Raw genomic sequence first — 24340 nt, 5'->3', positions numbered from 1 at the left:
ATATGGGTTTCACCTGACAGTACTTTTTTTTTTTCTTGATGTTTATTTATTTTGAGGCGGGGGTAGACAGAGAGGGAGAGAGAATCCCAAGTAGGCTCTGTGCTGTCAGTGCAGAGCCTGACATGGGCTCAATCTCGTGAAACGTGAGATCATGACCTGAGCTGAAATCAAGAATTGGGACGCTTAACCGACCGAGCCACTCAGGCACCCTGAGAGTACTCTTTCAATCAATTGCTTGCACAAGAATCCTCATCGTAGGTTCTGCTTCTAGGGAACTTGACCTAAGAATACTTTATGGGTGATTTGAGAGGCATTTAAGGGATAATACTGACCATATGCAACTTGAGTCTTACCCATTGATTTCACGAGCTAGGATTTTACTGTTTTCCTCTTCATGTTCCCAGTGCCTATTACCATCTGAGACAGAACAGGTGCTCAATTTAGGTTTGGCTGAATTAGTGGGTGAATGAATGAATGAACACACTGCATTTGTCAATGTCCCCTTGCTTTAACGACCCGAAGTCAATGCTGTTTAAGGATTCAGTCTTACCACTCAGCTCTTCCAAAGCCTGAACTGGCACCAGGGCTAGCACTGACTTTGATGGGTTTATTTCTTGCTAAAAGCAGAGAACTCATAAAGTCCCACCCCCAATTTGGTTTCTCCTAAAGAAAAGTGTGGCAATCCTGAGGCTGATTCCATCTGATTTCCATTTGGGGTGCAATTGCACACAAGCTTTGAGGACTGGGGCATGGAATAGAGACACAGAGGCTGTATTTGAAAGGAGCCAAGGTGACGGCAGCATTCCTCTCAAACTGGTGGGCAGTCAGAGAGCTTTCCAGAACGGAAATGTAAACTTTCCAAACAGTACAACTACTTTCCTCTAGATTTACTGGCAAGATTTCACAAAAGGTTATTAAAGATTATACCCAGAAAATGCTCTGCTCTGTATTCAGTCTGCTTCTCTAAGCTTAAAAATATAAGCAAAAATTTAATAGTTGGATGATTCTTAATTTCCTAGCCTGGTTAAGTAGAGAGTCCAAGGCTACAAAATAGTCATTCCCAGAACAGCCACAGACTATGTATGACTTTATAAATTTTTTTAATGTTTATTTATTATTGAGAAACAGAGACAGAGCACGAGCAGGGGAGGGGCAGTGAGAAGGGGAGACACAGAATCTGAAGCAGGCTCCAGCCTCTGAACTGTCAGCACAGAGCCCAATGCAGGGCTCGAACCCACAAACCACGAGATCATGACCTGAGCCGAAGTCAGACGCTTAACGGACTGAGCCACCCAGGTGCCCCTGTATGATTTTAATCTCAAGCACAGTGGGGCAATTTCTTTTTTTTTTTTTTTTTTTTTTTGCAATTTCTTCTTCTTCTTCTTCTTCTTCTTCTTCTTCTTCTTCTTCTTCTTCTTCTTCTTCTTCTTCTTCTTTAAACGTTTATTTATTTTTGAGAGAGAGCAGAGGAGGGGCAGAGAGAGAGAAAGGGACAGAGGATCCAAAGTGGGATCTGCGATAACGGGCTCTGTGCTGATAGCAGCAAGCCCCGACACAGGGCTCGAACCCACAAACTGTGAGATCATGTCCCGAGCCCAAGTTGGCTGCTCAACCGACTGAGCCATCTAGGCGCCCCTTCTTTTTGCAACTTCTTAAATCTATATCCAGAGAAGCCTGCCCTAGCGGTGGTGTTCAGAGCACAAGCTTTGGGGTCAGACAGACCTGGACTTAGGGCAAGGCTTTGTCACCAGTTAGTTGTCACAAGACATGTTGCTTTCACCTCTGAGTCTCAGTTCCCTTACCTGAAAAATGGGGAGATAATGCCTGATTCTCTGTGAGGCTTTTTGAGAGAATTAAGCATGTCACTTAGCATTAATAGGGTGACCAACTTCCCCTGGTTTGCCCCAAATTGACTGAAAGCCCTACATTCTGGGAGCCTGCTCAGGCCGCTGCAAACCAGAACAGTCACCCCAGTTATAACTAACATTAATTCTATTTGCAAAATGGTGATGTCGAACATACTAAATTTAAATGGAAAGCCTTCTTATTCTACCTAAACTATGGCTCTTGCTACTCCTGTGTCCAAACAACAAGGACAATACCTCTGCAAGGTTATACATTTGGATAAAAGGCACTGGAGTTCTTTACTCCAATGACGGATACAGGTTCGAAGCCACAAACAAGTCCCTTTCAAACAATTACGCTGTATTGGTAATTAAACATTAGAACAACAGTGCATTCTCTTGGAAGCGTTTTATAAAAGAGAAGCTTTCAAGTCTGAGGCATCAGCAGAAAGGCGTCCACCCCTTTTACAGCAGCACAGACATTCAGGAGGTCGGTCGTTGCTGTAATCTAGTTACAAGTTGGAAATCTCAGATTTCAAGCCTGAAGGAGAGGGAGAAAGACGATGAGAAAGAGGGCTACAATGCCAGATTATTTTCTCTAGAAGCCCTGAGAAGTTACTTTGCCCTTCTACAAGAGAAGAGCTATGTGGGTATGTGGGACAATTGTCCCATTTTGGTCCTCAGAACCTCTTGACATTTTAGGGGCGCTGGGTGGCTCAGTCGGTTAAGCATCAGACTTTGGCTCAGGTCATGACCTCGTGGTTCGTGGGTTTGAGCCCTGTGTCAGCCTCTGTGCTGACAGCTCGGAGCCTGGAGCCTGCTTCGGATTCTGTGTCTCCCTTTCTCTCTGTCCCTACCTACTCGCACTCTGCCTCTGTCTCTCTCAAAAATAAACAAACATTTAAAAAAGAACCTCTGACATTTTGTATTATAGATATTTTTCTCTCTGATGTGGTTCTCAGCCAGCCAAACCTTTTTATTTAACATCCCACTCCCTTTATTTAACTAAAGGAAAAGAAAACATGTCCCAGTTGCAATTACGGACTTAAAAAAAAAAATCTTCTGGTTCCCAACTCAGTGATGAGAGAAACCTATTTGGCACCTTTTTCTTTTGTGGCTGTCTGCTAATGCAATCCTTCCTCCACTTCTAAAATTCTTGTTTTGTGAGTTTTATCACCACTGACTCTTGTTAATGGGCCACCTCTTGATTCTCACTCAGTTTTACAGCTTTTCTGTTCTTCCCTCTGCCTCATTTTAATTTCTGCAGGTGTAGAACTGTGAATCATGGATTTTAGTCCTCTTGGTACTGCCTCTTTAATTAAAAGTAATTTATTGGCTGCCATTTCTCAAGGGTAACCAGATTGACTGTGATAACTTCCTGGCAGCCTCAAACCCAGATGGACTGTTTCTCTAGGGGTTTAGAAGACAACGACATTCCCCGTGAAAGCGGGGGCTGCGTGGTTGTTCCGGAAGGCCTGGACTCAGGGGTGCGGCTGAGTCTGCTCAGCCCTTTCTTCTCACTTTCCCCCCAAATGGGAATACAGGTGTTTCTTCTCACTTTCCCCCCAAATGGGAATACAGGTGTTCTCAACTTTCCTTTGACTCCACAAATATATCTATACCCCACAGGATACTGTACAAACCTTTCCGCGTTTCCTCACACACAATGAAGAAAAGCAAGGCTTACCGAGATTATGATTTTTCAGACACCAATTTTTCAGTAAAACTGTATTTTTTATTTATAAAAGCCATCCATAATTATGGCAGAAGAAATTCAAAGAGTAGAGAAGGGTACAATGAAAAGTAACATCGCTCCCACACTCTGGCCATGTTTGTGCTTTCACCAGGGGTAACCACAGCTAAGGATTTCTTGTGGAAACTTTCAGGGCTTTTCGAAGCATATACGAGCTGAGGGCCTTCCTAGTCTCTCTCCCAGGGTTCTTTACTTCCCTCCTGGCCTTTAACCACGGCTTGGATTACATATTTGCTTGTTTACTTACGTGTTTTCTATATCTTCATCAGATTATAAACTTCAAGAAGGTAGGGACCCAATCTGTTGTGTTCACCGTGGTATCCCCAGAATATAATTCAGTGCCTGTCACATAATAGACACCCAGGGGCGCCTGGGTGGCTCAGTCGGTTAAGCGCCCAACTTCAGCTCAGGTCATGATCTCACAGTCTGTGAGTTTGAGCCCCGCGTCGGGCTCTGTGCTGACAGCTCAGAGCTCAGAGCCTGGAGCCTGCTTCGGAGTCTGTGTCTCCCTCTCTCTTTGCCCCTCCCCTGCTCATACTCTCTTCTCTCTCTCTCTCTCTCTCTCAAAAATAAAATAAAAAAAAAACAACAAAAAACATAATAGACACCCAACAAATAACTTGATGAACACACGTATGAAAAGAAATCTTCCGAAAGAAAGAGAAAAAAATGTCCTGGGAACAGCACTTGTTTGTACTGCCCTGCCCTAGAACTTTCCTACAGTGTTTGCATTATGCTTACAACTGATTACTTCTTGCACCATCCCTAAGAGACGGCCAGAAATGGTACTGTGCTTCCTTTCCTGATGAGGCAGCAGAAGTCACTTAAGCCAACGTGATCTGCCCAAGGCCAATGTCAATATAGGGGGTGGGTTGAATTAAAGATGGTAGTCCTGGGTCCCGCATCCAGCCTCCTACAACTCGGCTAAAAATTACTCTGGATTCTCCACCATTTTGTTTTTGGTAATGGGAATGAAGAACATGGGATTTGGAGGCAGACAGACCTGGGTTTGAAGTCCAACACAGACAAATCACTCTTCCCCGTGCCATGCTGGCCAAGTACCTAACCTTTCTGAGCCTGTTTTCCCTAGAGGGAAATGCTGCCGCTTCCCCCTGGGTGAGGGGTAAGATGATCCCATATGCGGTGTGTGTGGACCATTGTAGACACTCTGAAAATATCAGCTCCCTCTTCTCCTTCCCAAAAGATACAAGACCAAGGCTTGTCAGCTACAACTCAAGAAGCTCCATTAAAGGGAGACAGACAATAACATCTAGCTGTTCCCAAATTCTGGGATTTTATTTGCTGCTTCATGGCATTAATTTGAGGTCATCAGTGAACTTTTTTTTTAACAGTTTATTTATTTATTTTTTGAGAGAGAGAGCATGCATGCAAGCAGGGGAGGGGCAGAGAGAGAGTGAGAGAGAGGATCCCAAGCAGGCTCCACACTGTCAGCACAGAGCCCAACGTGGGGCTCAAACTCACAAACTGTGAGATCATGACCTGAGCTGAAATCAAGAGTCAGACACTTAACCAACTGAGCAACCCAGGCGCCCCCATCAGGAAACATTTGATCTCAGAAACTCCACCGAGGGCCAGGACGCTAGCCTCCAAAGGCAGGGGTCAGATCACCCCTCAGGCAAAACTCTTCAGAACTCTCCAGACCTGCAGCAAATCCTGTGCAGACCACGGCCCCACACAAGGTACTCACTTAGGCTACTCATTGTAGGGGATTATATCTAACAGGTAGCGAGTGCCAAAAGGGGTGTTGCTCTTCAACTTGATCCTCAGGTAGATCAAACACTAGGAAAGCAGCAGAACCTGCTTGAGAAAAAGCACAGGATCCCATAGAACAGCCATCAATCACAGGACGGTGGCGCCGAAGGGCAGCTGGGTGGGAGTGGGGCTGTGGGAAACCTTTCTGATTCTCGTGAAGTACTAGGCCAGTCTCATTCCATCAACAGGTACTTAGGAAGCACATACTAGGTGCGTAACCCTGAAGTAGGCTCGGGGGAGCAAAGAATCAGGCGGTTTCTGCCCTGAGAGTCTTCTAATCGAATTGGTTCTTCCGCAGACCCTTAGGTGAACAGTAAGTCTTGTAATTCTTCATCTATGTAAGGTAGTAGCCAGTATATGGATGCATATATAGAGGTAGTGGAAGTCACTGCACACACACACACACACACACACGGACACAGACACACACAGCAGGGGCATGCACACCTACGCATACACACACACACCGTCAATATCCCTGTACTGCTAAATTATCTCCTTTACCCAGGCTTCAACTAGAATGTGCATCCAAGTGCCCCTCTCACCGCTCTCCCTCCCTGGTTTCCCTCAATGTTTTTCTTGTCCTCTCCTTCCTCTTGATGACACGTTTTTGTTTTCCTAAGAGAAACTTCTGTTTGCTTTCCAAACTCTTCTCCTGTGTCTCATATTACCGCCATGCAGGAGGAATTCTGGGCTTGTCCCACCCTCCTTTCTGGGTCAGGCTTCCCTCTCTGGCCACAGCCATTTCTGCGAGGCTTCACCCATCGTCTCTGGACTGGACCGAGCCTTGCCAACAGTCAGTCACTGGGTGTAGGGGCGGGGGGAGCAGAAGGAGAGGGCTCGAGGAGGGAGCTCCTCAGCTGAGAATCAGTCCGGACGCCGGCGAAGTTCTTCAGCACAGTCTGGCCACTTTGCCAAGAACAATAAAGCAACTCAAAACGACGCAGCTTCTGAAGACTCGAAGGCTCATTGGGAGGCCAGCCACACACCCAAGCTTCATCTGCTCAGAGCTGTATCCACATACACATTTCTACCTTAGCTAAATACTTGAGGAGATAGTTCTGGGGGAGCAAAAGAAGAATCCTAAGCCTGAGGAAATGGCACATTCGAGAGCAAAGGTTTGGAGGCAGCCCAGAGTTCCCGAACAATTAATTAGCAGGAGAGAACAGCAGCTAAGAACTTCCTCTGATGTTCTTATTGAGCTCAGGGAAGGAGCTGGGGGAAGGAGACCCAGGGGATGATTACTAAGATGCTGAGATGTCACAAAGGTCCCAAGGGACTGGAGGAAGTCAAGGTGCAATAGAGAAAGAGAAAGAGCTCTCTATGGAGACTGTTCTCATTTGCAAAAGACCGTTTTTGTCACATTCTTTTTGCAAGTTAGCACCTGTTAACACCAGGCACAAGGCAGGGACCGGAAGGAATGGAAATATGAAAGCTATGGCTTTGTTGATGGGACAGAAGTGGAGAGCGGCCCGGAACATGAGATGCCGTTGCTTGCAGTGATTAGCACCACTAGCTGTCCCCATCACCCTTCGGAAAGCAATCTGAACCGTGGGGTGGCATCTGTGTTAAACAGAGGGGTTGCTATCCCCTCCTAGTGGCCTTCTATTTGCTTGAAATAAACAGCACTATTTCAGATCGATAAAGCCTTTGTTCGTTTATTCTGTATCGTCTGACTCCCCAGCCTCAGCCCATTAGAACTGGCAACTGCTTCAGAGCAAAGGGCACGTGTGCCCTTTCCACTCCCGGATGCTTGGCATCAGAACACCACCTGGCACACAGATGGCACTCAGTGGAAGAACACTACATGAATGAACCAAAAGAATGCTTTTAGGAACTGAGGAGGACATTTTCCAGGCCTAGCAAGGATTGCTTTTAACACTCAAACTTGTTTTGTAAATCTGAATGGGGATACTGCGGTAAGCAGGTGCATAAAGATGCACGCTTCGTGAACAGGTTCTTCTGGAGAAAGACAGCTTTTAAAAAGCGCCAAAAAACCATTAGCCAGGTGGCCTGATGATATACGGGGGAATGCTGTGAAATGATAATAGGTCATCCCTGTGGCAGCCGGGAGCGTAGAGGAAGAGGGAAGAGGCGAGTGGATACTGCCTGAGCAAGATACTGAAAATGCAGGAAGTTCAGCCCGGAGTAAGACCAGCTAGAAGAGGTAGTATGTCGAAGGCCGTGGAGGGTTTAGGAAGAAACGATGATCATTGAGCAGATTCACAGCTGAGAGCTGTGTTGGTATGAGATAGCTCTGCGGACAGAAACTTCAATCAGAGGTAAACTTGTAAACTCACATTGCAGATAGAAAACCTTTGCCCCGGCTTTTGAGGAACTCAAGATGTCCGGTGGCTGGTGAGGTCTCGGGACACAGAGACCACTGAGGCACTTCAGCAACTGTCCGAACACTCAGAACTGAAGCTGTCTGCTCCCTGATCTCACTTGGGAAGTAGTTACAACATAGCCATTGCTCATTGAATTGTGACAACAATCCCCCGCGGATGGCTTAGCCATGGGTGCCACCTGTCCCCGGAGCTGTGCTGGTCAGGTGTGTGTATAGGTCCTCACTCCCTCCACACCCAGGGTGGGCTCCATGGTGTGTGTGTGTGTGTGTGTGTGGTGTGGGAACTGTTTCCCTTGGCTATCTCAGAGTCTCCGTTCTCATCTGTAAACTGGAGACAGTGTCAAGATTTTAGAGTCATTGTGAGGATTAAGTGAAATAGTATAACAAAGTGCTTAGTATCCTATGCCTGCCTGCAAGGTTGCTATCACAGGCCTAAGGAAGACTAAGCACAACGTAACGGCTTTAAATTCTTATGCTCCGTAACCAGAATTCACCGCTGCTGGTTAGCATGCAAAATGGTATGACCACTTTGGAAAACTATTTGTCAGTATCAATAAAAGTCGAATATATCCCCATCCTATGAGCCAGCAATTCTACTCCTAGGTATATACTGAAAAGAAAGGAATGTCCACCCAAAGGCATGCACGAGAATGTTACTAGCTGTATTGTTCACAATAGGGCCAAACCGGAAACAACTCTGATGTCCTTCAAGCACAGTGGTTACATTCATAGAATGGAATAGACATAACAATGAAAATGAGGAAATCTTTGCAACTCACAATACCATAGATGACACTCACTAGCATAGTGTTGAACAAAAGAAGCCAGACCCAAAAGAGCAGGGACTGTATGATTCCATTTATAAAAGTCTAAAACATAAACAAAACTGGTCTATAATGCTAGATGTCAGAAGAGTGGTTAGGTTGCAGGGGTGAACAGTGATTGGCACATCCCAGTCACCATGGTGAGGAGTGCAAGGGAGATTTCTGGGGTAGCGATAACGTTCTATGTTTTCATATGGATGATGGTACACGGTTGTGGCATTTTATAAAAGTTCATTGCACTTATGACTGACTTGGGCGTTTTTCTGATGTATGTTACATGTGGTAGATAGCATTATTTTCCTTAATCCTTTGCTGTCTCTCCCCTAGGGACAGTGTATACTTCCTTGCCCTATTGATGTTGGGCTTGTCCATGTGACCTGTTTGGGCCAATAGGAGATTAGGTGGCATGATATGAGCAGAGACAGGAAAAGTGTTCTAGAAGTTTGGTTTGGCCCTCTCGGTTTCCTCCCATAGTCATGAGAAGATATAGCTCAGAGAGCTGCTGCATTTGTGGCCTGCTTCCCAAAATTATATATACATGGGACAGATTAAGCTACACCCGGAGCCTGGAGCCTGAAGTGAGGCCTAGCCGTTCAAGTTGCATGCAAGAGGAAAAAAATTATCGTCTGAAGCTCCTGGACACTGATATGCTGTGGTGTGCAGCATTACTGTGGCAATAGCTGACTGACACCTTATTCTTCAATAAAAAAGTCCTTTGCCATCTCTATGCTCCATCTTTATAATAGTCACCTGTTTTAATTTAAAGTCCCTGGCACCCACCTCCAGCACGTATATGAACTATTTATGTTCTAAGTCAAATGAGCTGTTTCCTTTTCTGTAAACTGGGGATGATGCTTACTTTACGGTGCTCTTGGGAGGATTTAATGCACCAGCAGACCTAAAAGCACTTTGCAAACTGCAGAGCACAATTTTAAAGTGATGAATTCTGGGGCCAGGAACCAAGCGTGTGGATCATGCCACACACCAGGCAAAGCTGCTTCCCGCCTGCCGCGACCGTCTGGACTCAAAGGGCGAGGGCACATGCGTTGGGAGGAAGCTAGGGAACCAAAGTCAGGGCCAGCACCAGAGCAGTCACCGAGCTTCTGTGGGGCCTCCCCTTGGGGGAGGCACTGGTTAGTAGGTCTCTGGCAGACCAGCTCACAGGGCGCCTGGGTTGCTCAGTTGGTTAAGCATCTGACTCTTGATTTCAGCTCAGGTCATGATCTCACTGTTCATGAGATCCAAGCCCCACATGGGGCTGTGCTGACAGTGTGGAGCCTGCTTGGGATCCTGTCTCTCTCTCTCTCTCTCTCTCTCTCTCTCTCTGCCCCTCCCACACTTGAGTGCGCTCTCTTGCTCTCTCTCAAAATAAATAAACTTAAAAAAAATTGCTATTAGAAGGCCAGCTCATGCACAGGCCAAGTACGCAAAACAGGAACACAGGAAGGCCAACCTCAAGTCTAGCTCCCCCACCCGTGTCTTTCTACAGTGTCTGAAGAGCCACCATTGGTGTTCCATTCCACCAGGTTGCAGTGCTGTGTGCCTAGCCATCCCCTGCTAAGCCTTGCTGCCTTCCTTATGGCACTTCTCAGTTTACAAAGAGCAGGCCCCGCTGTTCTCTCGTTTTGGAATTATTTCTGTTGTGTGGATAAGGAACCCGAGACTCTGAGTGATTAAGTGGTTCCTGCCAGGCCACTTAGTTAATGAGCATCAGAGCTGAATTTGCAACAGGTTTTCCAACCAAGGGTTAAAGAGGTAACTCACTCGTGTGAGCAAGAATTCCATCATCAGAGGACTGGCTGCAGCCTCAGAAAACAGGTGGCACCAGTCTGAGGGCTAGGACCAGTACGTTTTGACAGGGGAGGTGGGATTGGGTTTGGAAAATCAGCATCCGGTGAGCAGTGGACTCTGAGGAGCGTGGGGCATGGGGAAGAGGAGGGGGTGAGGGAGGAAGGGAGTAAGAGGAGAAGGCCCCCCCCCCAACTCCCTCCACCCCGCTCCCCAACCCCGGAGGCTGCCGTGGGCCTTTTAAGGGCATTCTTTCCCCTGGGAGCTAATGCCAGCAGGGGGAGCACGTCCCAACAAGAGCTCTGGGAGCAAGGGAAGAATCCAAAGGATGCCAGCTGGCTCAGGGATGCCATAGTCAGACACTAATAATCTGCGGGTAATGCCGCCACCACATTCTGCAGTGACAGACCCCCTTGGGGACGCTCCCACTGCCTGCCTGGTGAAAGGGTGTGCGGTAAAATGTCTGGCTCGCCTCCTACCACACCGGTTTTCTCTCTCCTTCCCTGTCTACCCTGAGCCCTGCCAACTGCCTGGCCTAAGACTGGTTACAGGAACCAGTACAGCCCCCAGTGTCAACACGATGAGAGCTGTGGTGAAGAGGAGATCCCGAGCAAAGCTGTATTTAAACACACGTTTTTTTCTTGAGAGTGCAGCTAGCAAGGGCCCATTTCCCCCGATTCAAAAAAAACCACAGCAACCCTCAAGGCAGGGAGTAGGGTGGAGTGGGGTCCTGCTATTTTCTTTGCAACAATATTCACACGGGGGGGGGGGGGGCATGGAGAATTTCCACTAGCAAGGGGAGCCGTCACTGCTCCTTCCCTGGGTACCATCTCAGTGTGGCCCAGGCCTGAAGCAAGCGTCTCCCCTTTCTCTGGTCCCAAGTGGGTTCTGTGGCTGTCACCTACCTCCGTGGTCCGCAGGCCATTCTGTTTCTGGGTCAGAGGGCCTGAGGTGAGGCTCTGGGGATTCGGGCACTGGGTCCCACAGCTCATCCTCTTCTCTGGGTTGGATATTCCACCTGGGGCTGTCGATCGGGGCACGCCGTTGGAGGACAGTCCATCTTCCAGCACACCTTGGGGAGAGAAGCAGAGGATGACCCGTGACAGCTGCTGTAAACAGGCCCCAAGAGTGTGGGGGGAAAAAAGCCGCAAAGAAGAAAATAAGTCCTCAGAATCCCACCATGCAGAGCTACCGTTTTCTAAAAGAATATGTGTGTTAGCAAAAACGAGACTTTAAAATAATTTTGTAACCTGAAACGTTTACTTAACAATCCATCAATCGCATTCTTCCATGCAATTAAGTATTCCGCCATAGTAGTTTTCACACACTGAGTCTGCCATCGTGTGGATGTGTTTTCATGTATGTATGTGTGTATGCACTTATTTATTTATTTTAAGGAAGCTCTATGCCTAACATGGGGCTTGAACTCATGACCCCAAGATCAAGAGTCCGGACGATCAAACAACTGAGCCAGCCAGGTGCCCCTGTATCACCATTTATTCAATCCCTTCTAGTTTGGTTATTTGTTTTCACAATAAATGTTACTGTGGTTGAAATTCCTTGGGGTTAAAGCTTTATTCTTAATTATTTCCTTAGTATAAATCCTACAAGTGGAATTACTGGTTATACAGAGTTTGTTTTTTTTTTTTTTAACTTAATTCCATCTCAAGACGTTGGACTGAGCATGTGTTCCTTCCGTGACAAATGCCAAGAAATGATAGAGTGAGGTTTAAATAAATAGCCTCACTGAGAAGCAAGAGGGCTACATCGAGGAATTCATGGATGGAGAGTATCTGATTGAAAAGAGAAAAGGTGGTCCAGGAAGCACGAGGGAGAGATACCAGGTGGGAGACAAGAGGCCAGGAGAGGCTCTGTAACAGCCATAGAAAGGCCAGCAGCAACCAGCCGAGGCCAGTCAGCGATGACGGAGCAGGCTGCGAGGTGGGATATTGGGATATAATAAGAAATGCATATGTGGTGTTTTTCCCCAGTTCCTGGCATCGAGCTCCTAAAACCCTGGTAATCTCCTGCGTGCCAGGGGTGATAGGAGGATCTTTTGTCACAACATTGGGTCTTTGCCCCAGTTCATGACACAGAGCTCCTAGAGGTCCCCTTGACAGCTTCAGGATAGGGGCTGCTTGCCAGAAAGATCTAATCTTGACTAGGCGCTCGGAACTCCAAATTGAAACAGCCTACCAAACATTTGGCAAGACAAATACAAAGAAAAACCCAACCCAGACAGAGCTGAGTGAAACTTCAAACACCATTATTTAACGAGAAAAGCTTCAGAAGAGGGGGAAAAAATGAAAAAAACGAAACAAGAATGAGATTAACTTTACACCTTTTTTTTTTGGAAGTTTATTTATTTATTTTGGGAGGGGAGGGGCAGAGAAAGAGGGAGAGAAAGCCTGTTAGTGTGGGGCCTGGTGTGGGGCTCGAACCCACAAACCGCGAGATTACGGCCCAAGTAGAAATCAAAAGTTGGATGCTTAACCAACTGAGCCACCCAGGCGCCCCAACATTAGACTTACTATCAACTGCCAGGGGATGTAAGAAAATATGAAACGGTGTCTTCAAGATTTCAAAGGATTTGCACATTTTAAAGTCTTTTGTGATGCATTGCCAGATTTACCTCTATGAATTTTTCTCTAATTACCCTACTGCCCTCTGCCAACAGTATATGAAATGGCAATATTACTCAAACCCTCACAAAACAGGGGCGCCTGGGTGGCTCAGTCGGTTAAACGGCCGACTTCGGCTCAGGTCATGATCTCGCGGTCCGTGAGTTCGAGCCCCGCATTGGGCTCTGTGCTGACAGCTCAGAGCCTGGAGCCTGTTTCAGATTCTGTGTCTCCCTCTCGCTGACCCTCCCCTGTTCATGCTCTGTCTCTCTCTGTCTCAAAAATAAATAAAACGTTAAAAAATAAAAATAAAAATAAAACCCTCATAAAACACTGAATATTTTCATTCTTTTTTTTTTTTCTCATCTTTGCCAACTTAAGAGGCAAAATAAAGTATCTCATTGCTTGGATTCACACTTCTTGATTTAGTAGAGATACCATATTTATTTGTGTGCCTATTGGCTAATTGTGTGTGTGTGTGTGTGTGTGTGTGTGTGTGTGTTTTAATCGTCAAGTCATTTGCCTATCTTTCTTTTGGGGTGTTAGCCTGGGTTCGCTTTTAATCACACTTAAGAAAAACCAAAAAATCCTTTCATAGATTGTTGAGAAATTATTTGCCAAGAAGCACACATCAGAAGCACAGTTTACTTGGTACACAATGAGAGGGAGGGCTGGTTGACTAGGCAGACCTGATGAGGCCACAGTCCCATCAAACCTGAGGAAGCAGTGATCCAAAGAACACATACGTACATCCACATGTCACCCATTTGCTCTACAAAAACCCAAGAGGCCCTCAGCTGTGGCCATGGGATAGAAATCAGAATTCGAAACATTGAAAGTCACAATAGAAAATGGTTGCTAGAGTTTCCTGACTGGCAGGCTGTAGAACGAGGGGGCCCTGTGGATGTGTTCCAGATGTGCAGAGAAATGGATTCTTGCCCCAAATCCTTGTGGCCCCTTCCTCCATCAGCTGGCAGCCTATTCCCCTTCTCTTTCCATACCCCCTTCCATCCTATGCCAAAAGGGCCTCAGACGCATGCGTATGGACACCCCAAGCACACGTATTCAATCTCCATCTCTACTGCTGTCTGTGAGCAGCTGCCTCTTGGCCCAAGGGAGTGAATGAATCAGGAGAAGAGGCCCATGAAAACCTGGAAGCAGGCTTGGTGTGATTTGGGCTGGTAATCCCAGAGTCTCAGCACCCATAGAATAATCTAGAACAGAGCTTGTCCGTGTGATCCAGGGACGAAACTGTTGTTACTGGTCTGCTGTGCCTTAAGTATATAAACTGAATGCAAGCATTTAGAAATTTCTGTTGCTGGGAACATTTGACGGTGACTGAACTTCTCTGACTTAATGGCGGATGGACCAGTTCTAGGGCTGTCAGATTCACACGGTGAGTCCCAAGTGGTGTGAGCTATGTATTAGTCATGCACAGTGAGACCACACATTTGTTTGTATTGGACTGGGGGAGGGAAAGCAACTGATGCTGAAGAAGGGCTGCGGGCTTTGGCAGGTATGTCCCCTTGGCCCCTGGATAACTTACCCTGTTATCTAGGAAACAGTGGGGCCAAGTGGGGTGGGGCAGAAAAGGGAACACAAGACCAAGGCAGAGACCCCATCTACCTAAGTCTAGGGTGGAACTGCCTTCAGCTCTTGAGGCTCCTGAGTGGGACTCAAGGCTAGCCAGTACTACCTTGACTGTTTACGATAGTGGGATATACAAATGTTACCATTTTCGGGGGGGTGTGGGTAGCTCAGTCAAGCATCCGATTTCGACTCAGGTCATGATCTCATGGTCCGTGGGCTCGAGCCCAGCATCGGGCTCTGTGCTGATAGCTCAGAGCCTGAAGCCTGCTTCGGATTCTGTGTCTCCCTCTTTCTGCCATACCCCTGCTCATGTTCTGTCTCTGGCTCTCTCTCTCTCTCTCTCTGTTTCTCTCTCTCAAAAATAAGTAAACTTAAAAAAATTTTTAAAAATGTTACCATTTCCTATGTTGTTCATGACCTGGTATCTGGGTTGAGGGTACATAAGAGCATCCATTGAATGCAGTATGGTGCTTCCAGCCTGTGTGGGGACGGCCACCCTCTTATCTAACACCTTCAGGACATGTTTCTGACCCCATACGCCTGGTCAGGCCCCTGTGGGACTTAGAGGCCCTGGAACATGGCTCCCTTCCTTCTCCCCCCGACACTGCAACCCAGTTGCTAACCCAGGAGGAGGAGGTTAAGGCAGAAAAAGGAGGCTGAGGGCACCAGGGGCCAAGAGCAGGTGGTGGAGAACACATCCGAGGGAGGCAGATAGGCAACAGGAAGTGGACCCAAGCATGAGTCAGAGCTCCAAGCCCCTGGCACGAGCTCCACTGTTCTATAGGATTTCACTTACAAACCACAGAATAAAAGATAAAATTATTACAAATTTCCAGAACGCTGAAGAGCATTAAATCCTAAGCACAGAATCCCTTCTGAGCTCGGTAGACCCTGAAGCCGGTCCTGCCAATACTTAAAGATCACGGCAGAGCTGCTGTGGCTGAGATACAAACGGCCATTCCTTCCCTCTCAGCAGCTCCCCCACTCCCCGGGCATCTCAGCAGAGGCTCGAAAACCATTCATTTGGTCCAGTGTTTGCAGTTTTTATTGATGGCTGATCAAAAATTAGAACTCCGGTTTCTTAATCCCCAATCCAAGGACTTCCTCATTGATTAAATAGGAATAACAATTCCTACTTCATAGGCTGTTGTAAGGATGAAATAAGATAACATATACAAAGGTTCCCACATGTTTGGCACATACATTGTACTTATTATTATTCATGGTCCAACCCCAGCTGTCTTGTCTCCTCCCGGTGCCCCTCTCCATTAGCCACATTAATTACATACTTGATTATGAGCCATACAATTGGCACCTGTTAAGTGCTAAAGGACTGGCCCACTGAGCCTGGTAACTAAGCAGAGAAGCTCTGATGACAAGTAGAAAAACAGGGCGAGGCTTTAGGACTGCATTGCTAATAGTGAGCGGGGATCATCTGCCTGGTGCGGTCAAGATGTCACCGCAGGAATATGGGGCCATTTACTGTTACTTTTGCCTGCAATAAACCAGGTGGTTTTGCTGCATGAATTTAATTTAACGTGCATTTTCTAGTTCCAAAAATAACAGAATCAATGTTGGAAAATTTGTAAACTACAGAAAAGCACAAAGGAAGAATGATTTTCATCCCATCACCCAGAGCTATCCCCTGTTAACAAGGTGATACATATCCTTCCGGCAGATGCTATCGGTGCCCACCCAGGTCCACCCACCCGGTCCCTGCATCCATCCCCTAGCTGTGGTGGATGTTGGTGGCTAACGGCTCATGGCTGCCCTCTTCTCCTAAGGCTTGTCCTTGACCGAAGGACCAAGCCCCCTTGACCAAGCCCCCTTACCAGGAGAGGCCTGGCCAGTTATATCAGGTAAATTCCACGGCCAATAATCAACTAAAAGTGTTCGTCAGTGTGTGTGTGGGTACAACAGTCCAGCCCCCTTGCCTCTGAGCTGGACAATTTCTGTCCCTTTGCTCCAAAGCAACCCATTGGATCAGGTTGAGACTAGACTAATCCTGAAACCACATCTCTGCCCAGCTCCTTCCCCTGGCCCATCCTTCTTCTCTTGTTCTCTCCCTCACACGGTTCTCCTTGGAGCAGTGTCTCCAGGAGTCACTTGCATAAAATTCCCATCTCAGGCTCTGCTTCTAGAGAACCTAGGACAGTGGACATGCCCTGCATGCTGGATACATTCCTTCTGCCCTTCCACCCTCACTCTCCCCTCCTCCCCTCCCTGTTCCATGTCCCAGGACACTGTCCTGAATGAACCACATCAACAGGCTCCCTTGTCCACTGGCTTCTAGTGGGGTTTGCCAATGGGCACCGCTAGCTACTGAGTGGAGGGGGTCTGCAGCAACACACTGAGGTCGGGTGTTTGTTCCCCTAGATCCCCTACGTAGGGTAGCCATGGGTGCACTGTGTCCTTTATTACACTCCTCCACCAGGAAAAGGTACAGAACCAAAAAAAAGCCAGAGAGACTGTGCCAGCAGGAGGTTCTTGATGACTTCAGGGAAGGCTAAGAGTGGTGGGAACAGAGGACAGATGGCAAGTTGTTGAGTAGGAAGTTACAGATGCTGCCTCAGTCGGGGTTCTCAGCTACAAGCAACAGAAATGGACTCCAGTGAATTAAAGTAGGAAAGTGATTCATGTAAATGATCTGAGAGGCTCTCAGACTTTCCGGGAGGGTTGGAGGTTGAGGCCCAGAGGCTATCTATCCAGGCACAATGTCCCACATCTCTCCATGGAGCTTGTCCTACCAAGCCCTATACCCTGGAAACTGGCCTCAGCATTGCTGCCGCACTTATACTAAAAAAAATTACTGTTGTTTTTCTGAAATTCAAGTTTAATTGGGTGTCCTGAATTTTATCTGGCAACCCTACGGGGCGCCAAGTGTCCCAAGCAGGGGGACATTGTTGTGAAAGCTGCTACTGTCGTAGACCCTGAGCTGCCCTACTCCATGCCAGCCCTCTCAAGCCTGAAAGATGGGAGAGTGACTCTTATTTTACGGCAAAGGAAACTGAAGCTTAACACAGGTTCCGTATATTTCCAAAGCTTGTGATCTGAGCAAGTATTCACATATCCTTCAAAGAAAACCCCCCAAGTAAGCAGTTCTCAAATTTTAGTGGGCGTGAGACCCACCCGAGGCGTCTGTTAAAATGCAGATCCCTACGTCTAACCTCCAGAAGTTCTGATTCAGTAGGGACCCAGGCATATGCATTTTAACAAGTTCCCTCCACTCTGCCCATTGCCAGTGATGCTGAGACCTGGAGTTCTAAGGCTGCACTTTTAGCCTCCTGACGTGGAGATTGATGCTCATGCCAGTCTTGAGGGTTACAAGCAAAATGCCCATCTATATTTCCCCGGTGAGCTCTACAGTAGTAAATTGAGGGACATCTGTGTGCCCCTAGGGTATGTCTTTTTTTTCACATCCTTCACAAAATTTTCATTCCATCCAGAAGACAAGCCAAATCACCAATTTTGCCAAAAGATGGGAAACAGCTGTGTCCAAAGCTTGCTGACAAATTCCAACCAATGACTTCCTGCCAGTTTCATGCTATTTGAGAAGTGAATCTGGGAGGGAGGTGGCACATAGAAATTAAAATGATAGCTGGAAGCCATGCGGAGAACAGGACAAGGGGCAACTCCTCTTTAACCCAAGCACCTGGCTTTCTTTGGTGAAGGTGATCACAGGGTCCAAAATCATTGGAATCACCTGCGAGTCATCTCCTCGATGACTAGACACTCCTAGTCTATTTGGGAAGAATCTCCTAAAGTCACATCAGATGAAATTCTGGCTCATCAAACACTGCCAGGGCTCAGGCTGTGAACGCATGGCTGATGATAATTTTGTCTGAACTGAGGTATGTATTAAATAAACCGCAACTATCCAGCCACTCAGAATTTGTCTCCTTATTCTTCGAAATGAACCAAAATGGAGAGGTGTTTGTCATTTCTTCAATCTGATGAGTAATTTTTGGGTACACGCTGCGTGTAAGACATTGACATGTGGCTTTTTGTAAGGCTAATATAAGGAAAACCTTTAAAATGATGAGCGACTGTTACATTTATTGTCAACTGATTTTGAACAAGGCTGTCAAGACTATTTAATGGGGAAACAGTTTTATCAACTAGTGTGTGGTGATATCTGGATATCTACACTTGAAAGAATGAAACTGGACACCTACCTCACACCATGTACTAAAGTTATCCCAAAATGAATAAAAAATCTAAATGTAATTGCTAAAATTATAAAACTCTTAAAAGAAAACATAGGCATAAATCTTCATGACTTTGGATTAAGCAACGGTCTCTTAAAAATGATCCCAGAAGCACAAGCAACAATAACAAAAAAAAAATAGATAAATTGGACGTCATAAAATTTAAAACATCTGTGCTTCAAAGGGCATCATAAAGAAAGCGAAAGACAGTTCACAAAACCGGAGGAAAGTTTTGCGAATTTATATCTGATAAGGGACAAATAACCAAATAAGAATACATGTAAAGGATGTGAATAGATATTTCTCCAAAAAAGATATGCAAATGGCCAATAAGCACGTGAAAAGATGTTCAACATCGCCAGCTATCAGGGAAATACAAATCAAAACCATGAGCTACCCCCCTCATACCCACTGGAATGGCTATCACAGAAAAAGGCAGATAAAAAGAAGAAAAGAAAAAGAAAAAGGCAGATAATGACAAGTGTTGGCGAAGATGTGGAGAATTTGGAACCTTTAAACACTGCTGGTAAAAGAGTGCAGCCACTTTAGAAGTCAGTCTGGTAGCTCCTCCGAAGGCCAGACATATGATCCAGAAATTCCACTCCTAGGTATATACCCAAGAGAAATGAGAACCCACATTTACACAAAGACTTGTAGAAGAGTATTCAAAGCAGCATTATTCATAGTAGCCCCAAGGTAGAAACACCCCGAATATCCAACAACGACAGATGGAAGAATAAAATATGGTATAGACACACAATGGAATATTATTTGGCAATAAACAAAAGGAAATACTAGTAAATGCTACAACACTGATAAACCTTGAAAACATTATGCTAAGTGAAAGAAGCCAGTCATAGGTCACACAGTGTCCTACTCCATTTATATGAATGTCCACGAATAGGTAAATCTCTAGGGAAAAATAGATGAGTGCTTGCCTGGGGCTGGGGTTGCTGGGGGGAAATGAGGAGTGACTATTAACAGACAAAGGATTTCTTTTTCAGGTGATGAAAATGTTCTAAAATTGTGCACAACTCTGAGAATAGACTCAAAACCATTTAACTGTACGTTTTAAATAGGTCAGTTGTATAATATGTGCATTTTAGCTCAATAAAGCTGTAACTTGAGAAACTGTGAGCAGCACATTTGGGGACGGTATATTGACTAAAGAAAATAAAGAAGCACATTTGGATATGAGCAGCAATGGCCAGGGAGAGCCTGACGGTAAACTTGCAGTCTACAGGGATAATGGCAGTACTAGCCTGACAGTTGCCAAAGGCCACGGGTCCTGACTAGGAGGGTGTCGGACGGCTCCTGTTCCCTGAGATGGGCTGCCAGCCTGTCACATCTGCCCTTGGCCATGGAGATTGATGGTGGAAACAGCTTTCCCCAGTCCCAGCAGCATGCAAGAAGGACGCCTGCTGAGAGCATCAGCTGGAACTGAAAGGATCCTGTGAAGAAGCAAGGGGAGCCCGTGTGTCCTTGGTGAATTCAGGCCTGAATTCTCTCCCCAAAGAGACGCCCAAGGACAACAAACAAGCTAATGCACTAGGAGGCAGCCAAAAGGAAAGATCAAAATCTCACTTTCCTTCTCTGCTGGTACTGTCAGAATCTGTCAGTCTAACCTTCCCTTCTCTCCCTTTGATCCCCTCCTCCATCCGCTTCTTCCTCATCATAGATCACTTGTTTGTTCCTTTATCCTGTGACTTTGAATAAGCCAGTCATTTGAAAAACATTTGTTCCGTGCCTACTAAGTGCCAGGCACTCTGCCGGAGGCCGGGTTACACCGGAGGTTAACAGCGTAGTAGGACTGCCATCTCAGCTCCATCTTCCCTCCACCCACCTTCCCTCTCTTCCTGCCTCTGTCAGTCTGTACCAAGTCCTCCAGTTCCTCGCCAGAGAGGATAACGGGAGATGGATGGTAAAGGCTGAATTTCCACTGGAAGGCGGAGAAGGGAAGACGAGAATCTGAACTGGTGTTGACAAAATTATCCGTGGCAGATGGAGGGCAAGACAAGCAAACACTTAGAAGACGATGCATCATATCCATCCACGTGTCTAACTTCCTCTTCCTCTCCCATGCAGCCCAGTCCGGATCCCACCTTCTTACTCAGGCTGAAACTGCCTGTCCAGGGAACTGTTTACCTGAGCAACCCCAGCCAACCTGAAAAGTGGTGCCCTTGCCATGGAACACTCTCCTAGGGTGACCAACTGATGGCGGGAAAGAAAGTCCTAGGAGTAGGGTGGAGTCCCAGGAGGCCCCTCCGGTGTCTGGCGCAATCCTTGGCCAAGGCCCTGCCCATCATGGCCCCGTTTCTGTTTGAATGGGGAGGCTTACTTTGATCTTTTATTTCTACCCCGCTTCCTTATGTGTGCAGGCAAGGCACCTTGCTTGTGGCCTGGCTGCTTTCCACAGTCAGCAGATCTAATCAGTCGGGGATTTGAAAACACCCCAGGGTTGCACCCTCACATCGCTCCCAAGGTGCCTGGCCCCACGCTAGAATTCATGGCCTGCCCTTTAGACCCTTTTACGTAGTGAAATGTTTCATTAGAGAAACAGTCTTCCAGTGAAATTTTCCTCCCTATTTTCTTTTATTCCTTGGTTCATTCACCTTTGGGATGGTTAGCCCTTTAAGGAAGTGTCAGCTTACTTCCTGGTTGTTGTTGTTTTTTTAACTCCTTAACACTTTCTGGTTTAGTACAACCAGCTTCTTTAGCAGGCTCTCTTCCAGGCTGGCGGTAGCTGGCACTAAACTGTCCCGTTAGGTAGACATTAGAAATGAGGTGATATATCCTTAACAGATATAAGAAGTATATCTGGGTCAATCAGACTTAGGGGATTTAAGTCAATTGCATTATTTTAATTCTTGAAATTTTAAAGTCTTCCAAAGCAATCAATCAGTCCTCTAGCATCTATGAGTGCCTACACTGTGTAGTACAGGGATGTTATTAGCGGATATAAAACACTTGCCCTATCTGAATTCTTTATGCTTCTATAATTTAATTGGAAACTTCGCAGTTTATTTAAAAATTACTGAGAGGGGCGCCTGGGGGTTAAACATCCAACTTCACCCAAGGCCATGATCTCACAGTCTGTGAGTTCGAGCCCTGCGTCGGCCTCTGTGCTGACAGCTCAGAGCCTGGAGCCTGCTTCGGAGTCTGTGTCTCCCTCTCTCGCTGCCCCTTCCCCCCTCACGCTCTGTCTCTCTCTGTCTCTGAAAAATGAATAAACCTTTAAAAAAATTGTTTTTTTAAATTACTAAGAAGTAGAGCCATGCAAAATTTAAAAAACAAAATATCATTACTTACCTATCGGAATGTCAAAAGTCTGATAATATTCGATGTTTAAAGGGTGTGGTTTAATGGGTTCTCTCATATGTTGCTGGCAGGAGTGCAAATAAAGCTATTTTGGAGGACAATGAGCAGAGTCCATTCAAGTCTAAAATGTGCACACCATTATGACTCCACAATTTTACTCCTCAGTGTCTACTGTAGGAAACCTCTTACCACTGCATGAAGAGGCCTGTTGAAGACATTCTTCATACCACTGGAACAGTGAAAACTGTAACCGACATAGCCATTCATCAGATGGGTAATTACTGAATAAACTGTGTTTTACCTATACGACACAATTCCATACAGTTTAAAAGTATGAAGACTTACACAGATAAAAATCCAATATATAACAAGTGGAATAAAGCAAACAGAGGGTAAATATGTAAAAATGACAGCTTTTATATAGGGAAAAACTATGTTATATAAGTTATATTTTTTGCACAGGAATGAGCACGGGCTGGTGCTCAACGGGAGCCTAGAAATGTGAGTCTCATTTCATTTCTTCTATTATCTTCGTGTCAACGACACCCAGTCTTTCCTTTTAAACACTGCCCAAGAATCCTCTCCTCTGTGAGGACTAACCGTGCCTGATTTCAGTCATGTGAGTAATTCCCAAATGATATTTCAGTATCACTTCTGAAATAAGTGATATATTTATTCAAATACAGAGCTACGTCATATTCTGCCTTTTCTCATTCATAGTGGCATTGGACCCACCTAGAATATTTATTTAGCTATTTATTTCTTAGTTATTAGATTACATTTCATCATCAAATATGCTATCAAAAATAGTCATCAAATATATCGGCACTCAAGAACAAGAATGGCACACAAGCATGAACCCATCGCTATGGGCCCATTCTACAAAGAAAGCTCAGCCATTTTGAAATCAAAGGATGAGATGTCTGACTCTCTGTAGGGCAGTCCGACAACTCACCGGGGCATCCTAACAGTGAGTGTGGATGGAACTAATTATACTGGTTGGCTAGAACCTGGGGATTACTCACATGACCAAAATCAGGCACGGTTAGTCCTCACGGAGAAGAGGATTCTTGGGCAGTGTTTAAAAGGAAAGACAGGGGGGCGCCTGGGTGGCGCAGTCGGTTAAGCGACCGACTTCAGCTCAGGTCACGATCTCGCGGTCCGTGAGTTCGAGCCCCGCGTCAGGCTCTGGGCTGATGGCTCGGAGCCTGGAGCCTGCTTCCGATTCTGTGTCTCCCTCTCTCTCTGCCCCTCCCCCGTTCATGCTCTGTCTCTCTCTGTCTCAAAAATAAATAAACGTTAAAAAAAAAAATTTAAAAAAAAATAAAAGGAAAGACAGGGTGTTGTTGACACGAAGATAATAGAAGAAATGAAATGAGACTCACATTTCTAGGCTCCCGTTGAGCACCAGCCCGTGCTCAGAGCTGAGGAAATAAAGACAGGAAGACTCCTGAAATGACTGGTTGCTAAGAGTGTGGCACTGGAATTTGGCTCCCGACTCTACTTCAGTGTCACGCCAACTGTGTAAGTCAGGGTCATGATCCTTTATTTTTTCAGAAGAGGGCACTGAGGCTCATGGAGGTGAAGTAATCTGCCTGAGGTCCTGCAGCGGGGGTCTGAGCCAGGCTGTCACCCCAGGTCTGTCAGACTCTAAAACCTTTACTTTCAATGCATTTGGGTTTACTCACATAATTAAAAAAAAAGAAAGAAAGAAAACTACAATGAATCATGTTCTCCCTCTTCAGGGCTGGGCATTAAGGAGGTTAAGGAGGAGAAGTACGACATCATCAAAACAAATGAAAGACTTTCTGTTTGTTGTTTTAAAGATAATCCACAGCTCAGAGGTCTTACTCCTCAGGGAGCAGCTGGGCTTGAGAATACTGAGAATCCAATGAACTTGCCGGCAGAATCGAGTGAGTCCCACGGAAGTACAAATAGTGGGAAGGTGAGCGTATTTAATGAAACTACCTGGGTGCATTTTCTACCCCTCAGAACCCTGAAATTGTTGTTCTGCCAGGTGCTCAGCCCTCTGGGTCACCTCCTCCTCCAATACTCAGAAGCCACTGCCCGGCTCGTTCTCTGCATTCAACACCTCCCATTTCAAGGGCGCCACCTGTTGGCCTTGGGCAACCTCTACTCCAGGCAGGGTCACGACTACCTGCCCAAAAAACCAGAGCGCTGCAGACATTCAATGATCCAATTAAGGGGATGAGAGAGGCTGTGAAACAGAGATGGGATAGTGGCCTGTGGATTCCACAGGGTTTAGATGGAGAA

At 46.2% G+C, this 24340-nt stretch overlaps 1 protein-coding gene across 3 annotated transcripts in view; it reads right to left on the bottom strand.

Annotated features, from left to right (window-relative positions):
- The window catches only part of BAALC (BAALC binder of MAP3K1 and KLF4), a 90382-nt gene that overhangs the window by 3723 nt on the left and 62319 nt on the right, over positions 1-24340 (bottom strand). For 2 of the 3 annotated variants that reach the window (XM_058698742.1, XM_058698744.1), the window contains exon 2: positions 11235-11401. In XM_058698742.1, the coding sequence (XP_058554725.1) occupies positions 11235-11401 (167 nt within the window). Of the gene's footprint in view, positions 1-1083; positions 2386-11234; positions 11402-24340 lie in introns of those variants that run through there. The other variant, XM_058698743.1, reaches the window with a different exon arrangement.

This window comes from Neofelis nebulosa, chromosome 14, assembly GCF_028018385.1.
Source record: "Neofelis nebulosa isolate mNeoNeb1 chromosome 14, mNeoNeb1.pri, whole genome shotgun sequence".
NCBI classification, from domain to species: domain Eukaryota; kingdom Metazoa; phylum Chordata; class Mammalia; order Carnivora; family Felidae; genus Neofelis; species Neofelis nebulosa.
Note: the sequence above shows the minus strand (reverse complement) of the source record. Positions and strands in the feature narration are given on the sequence as shown.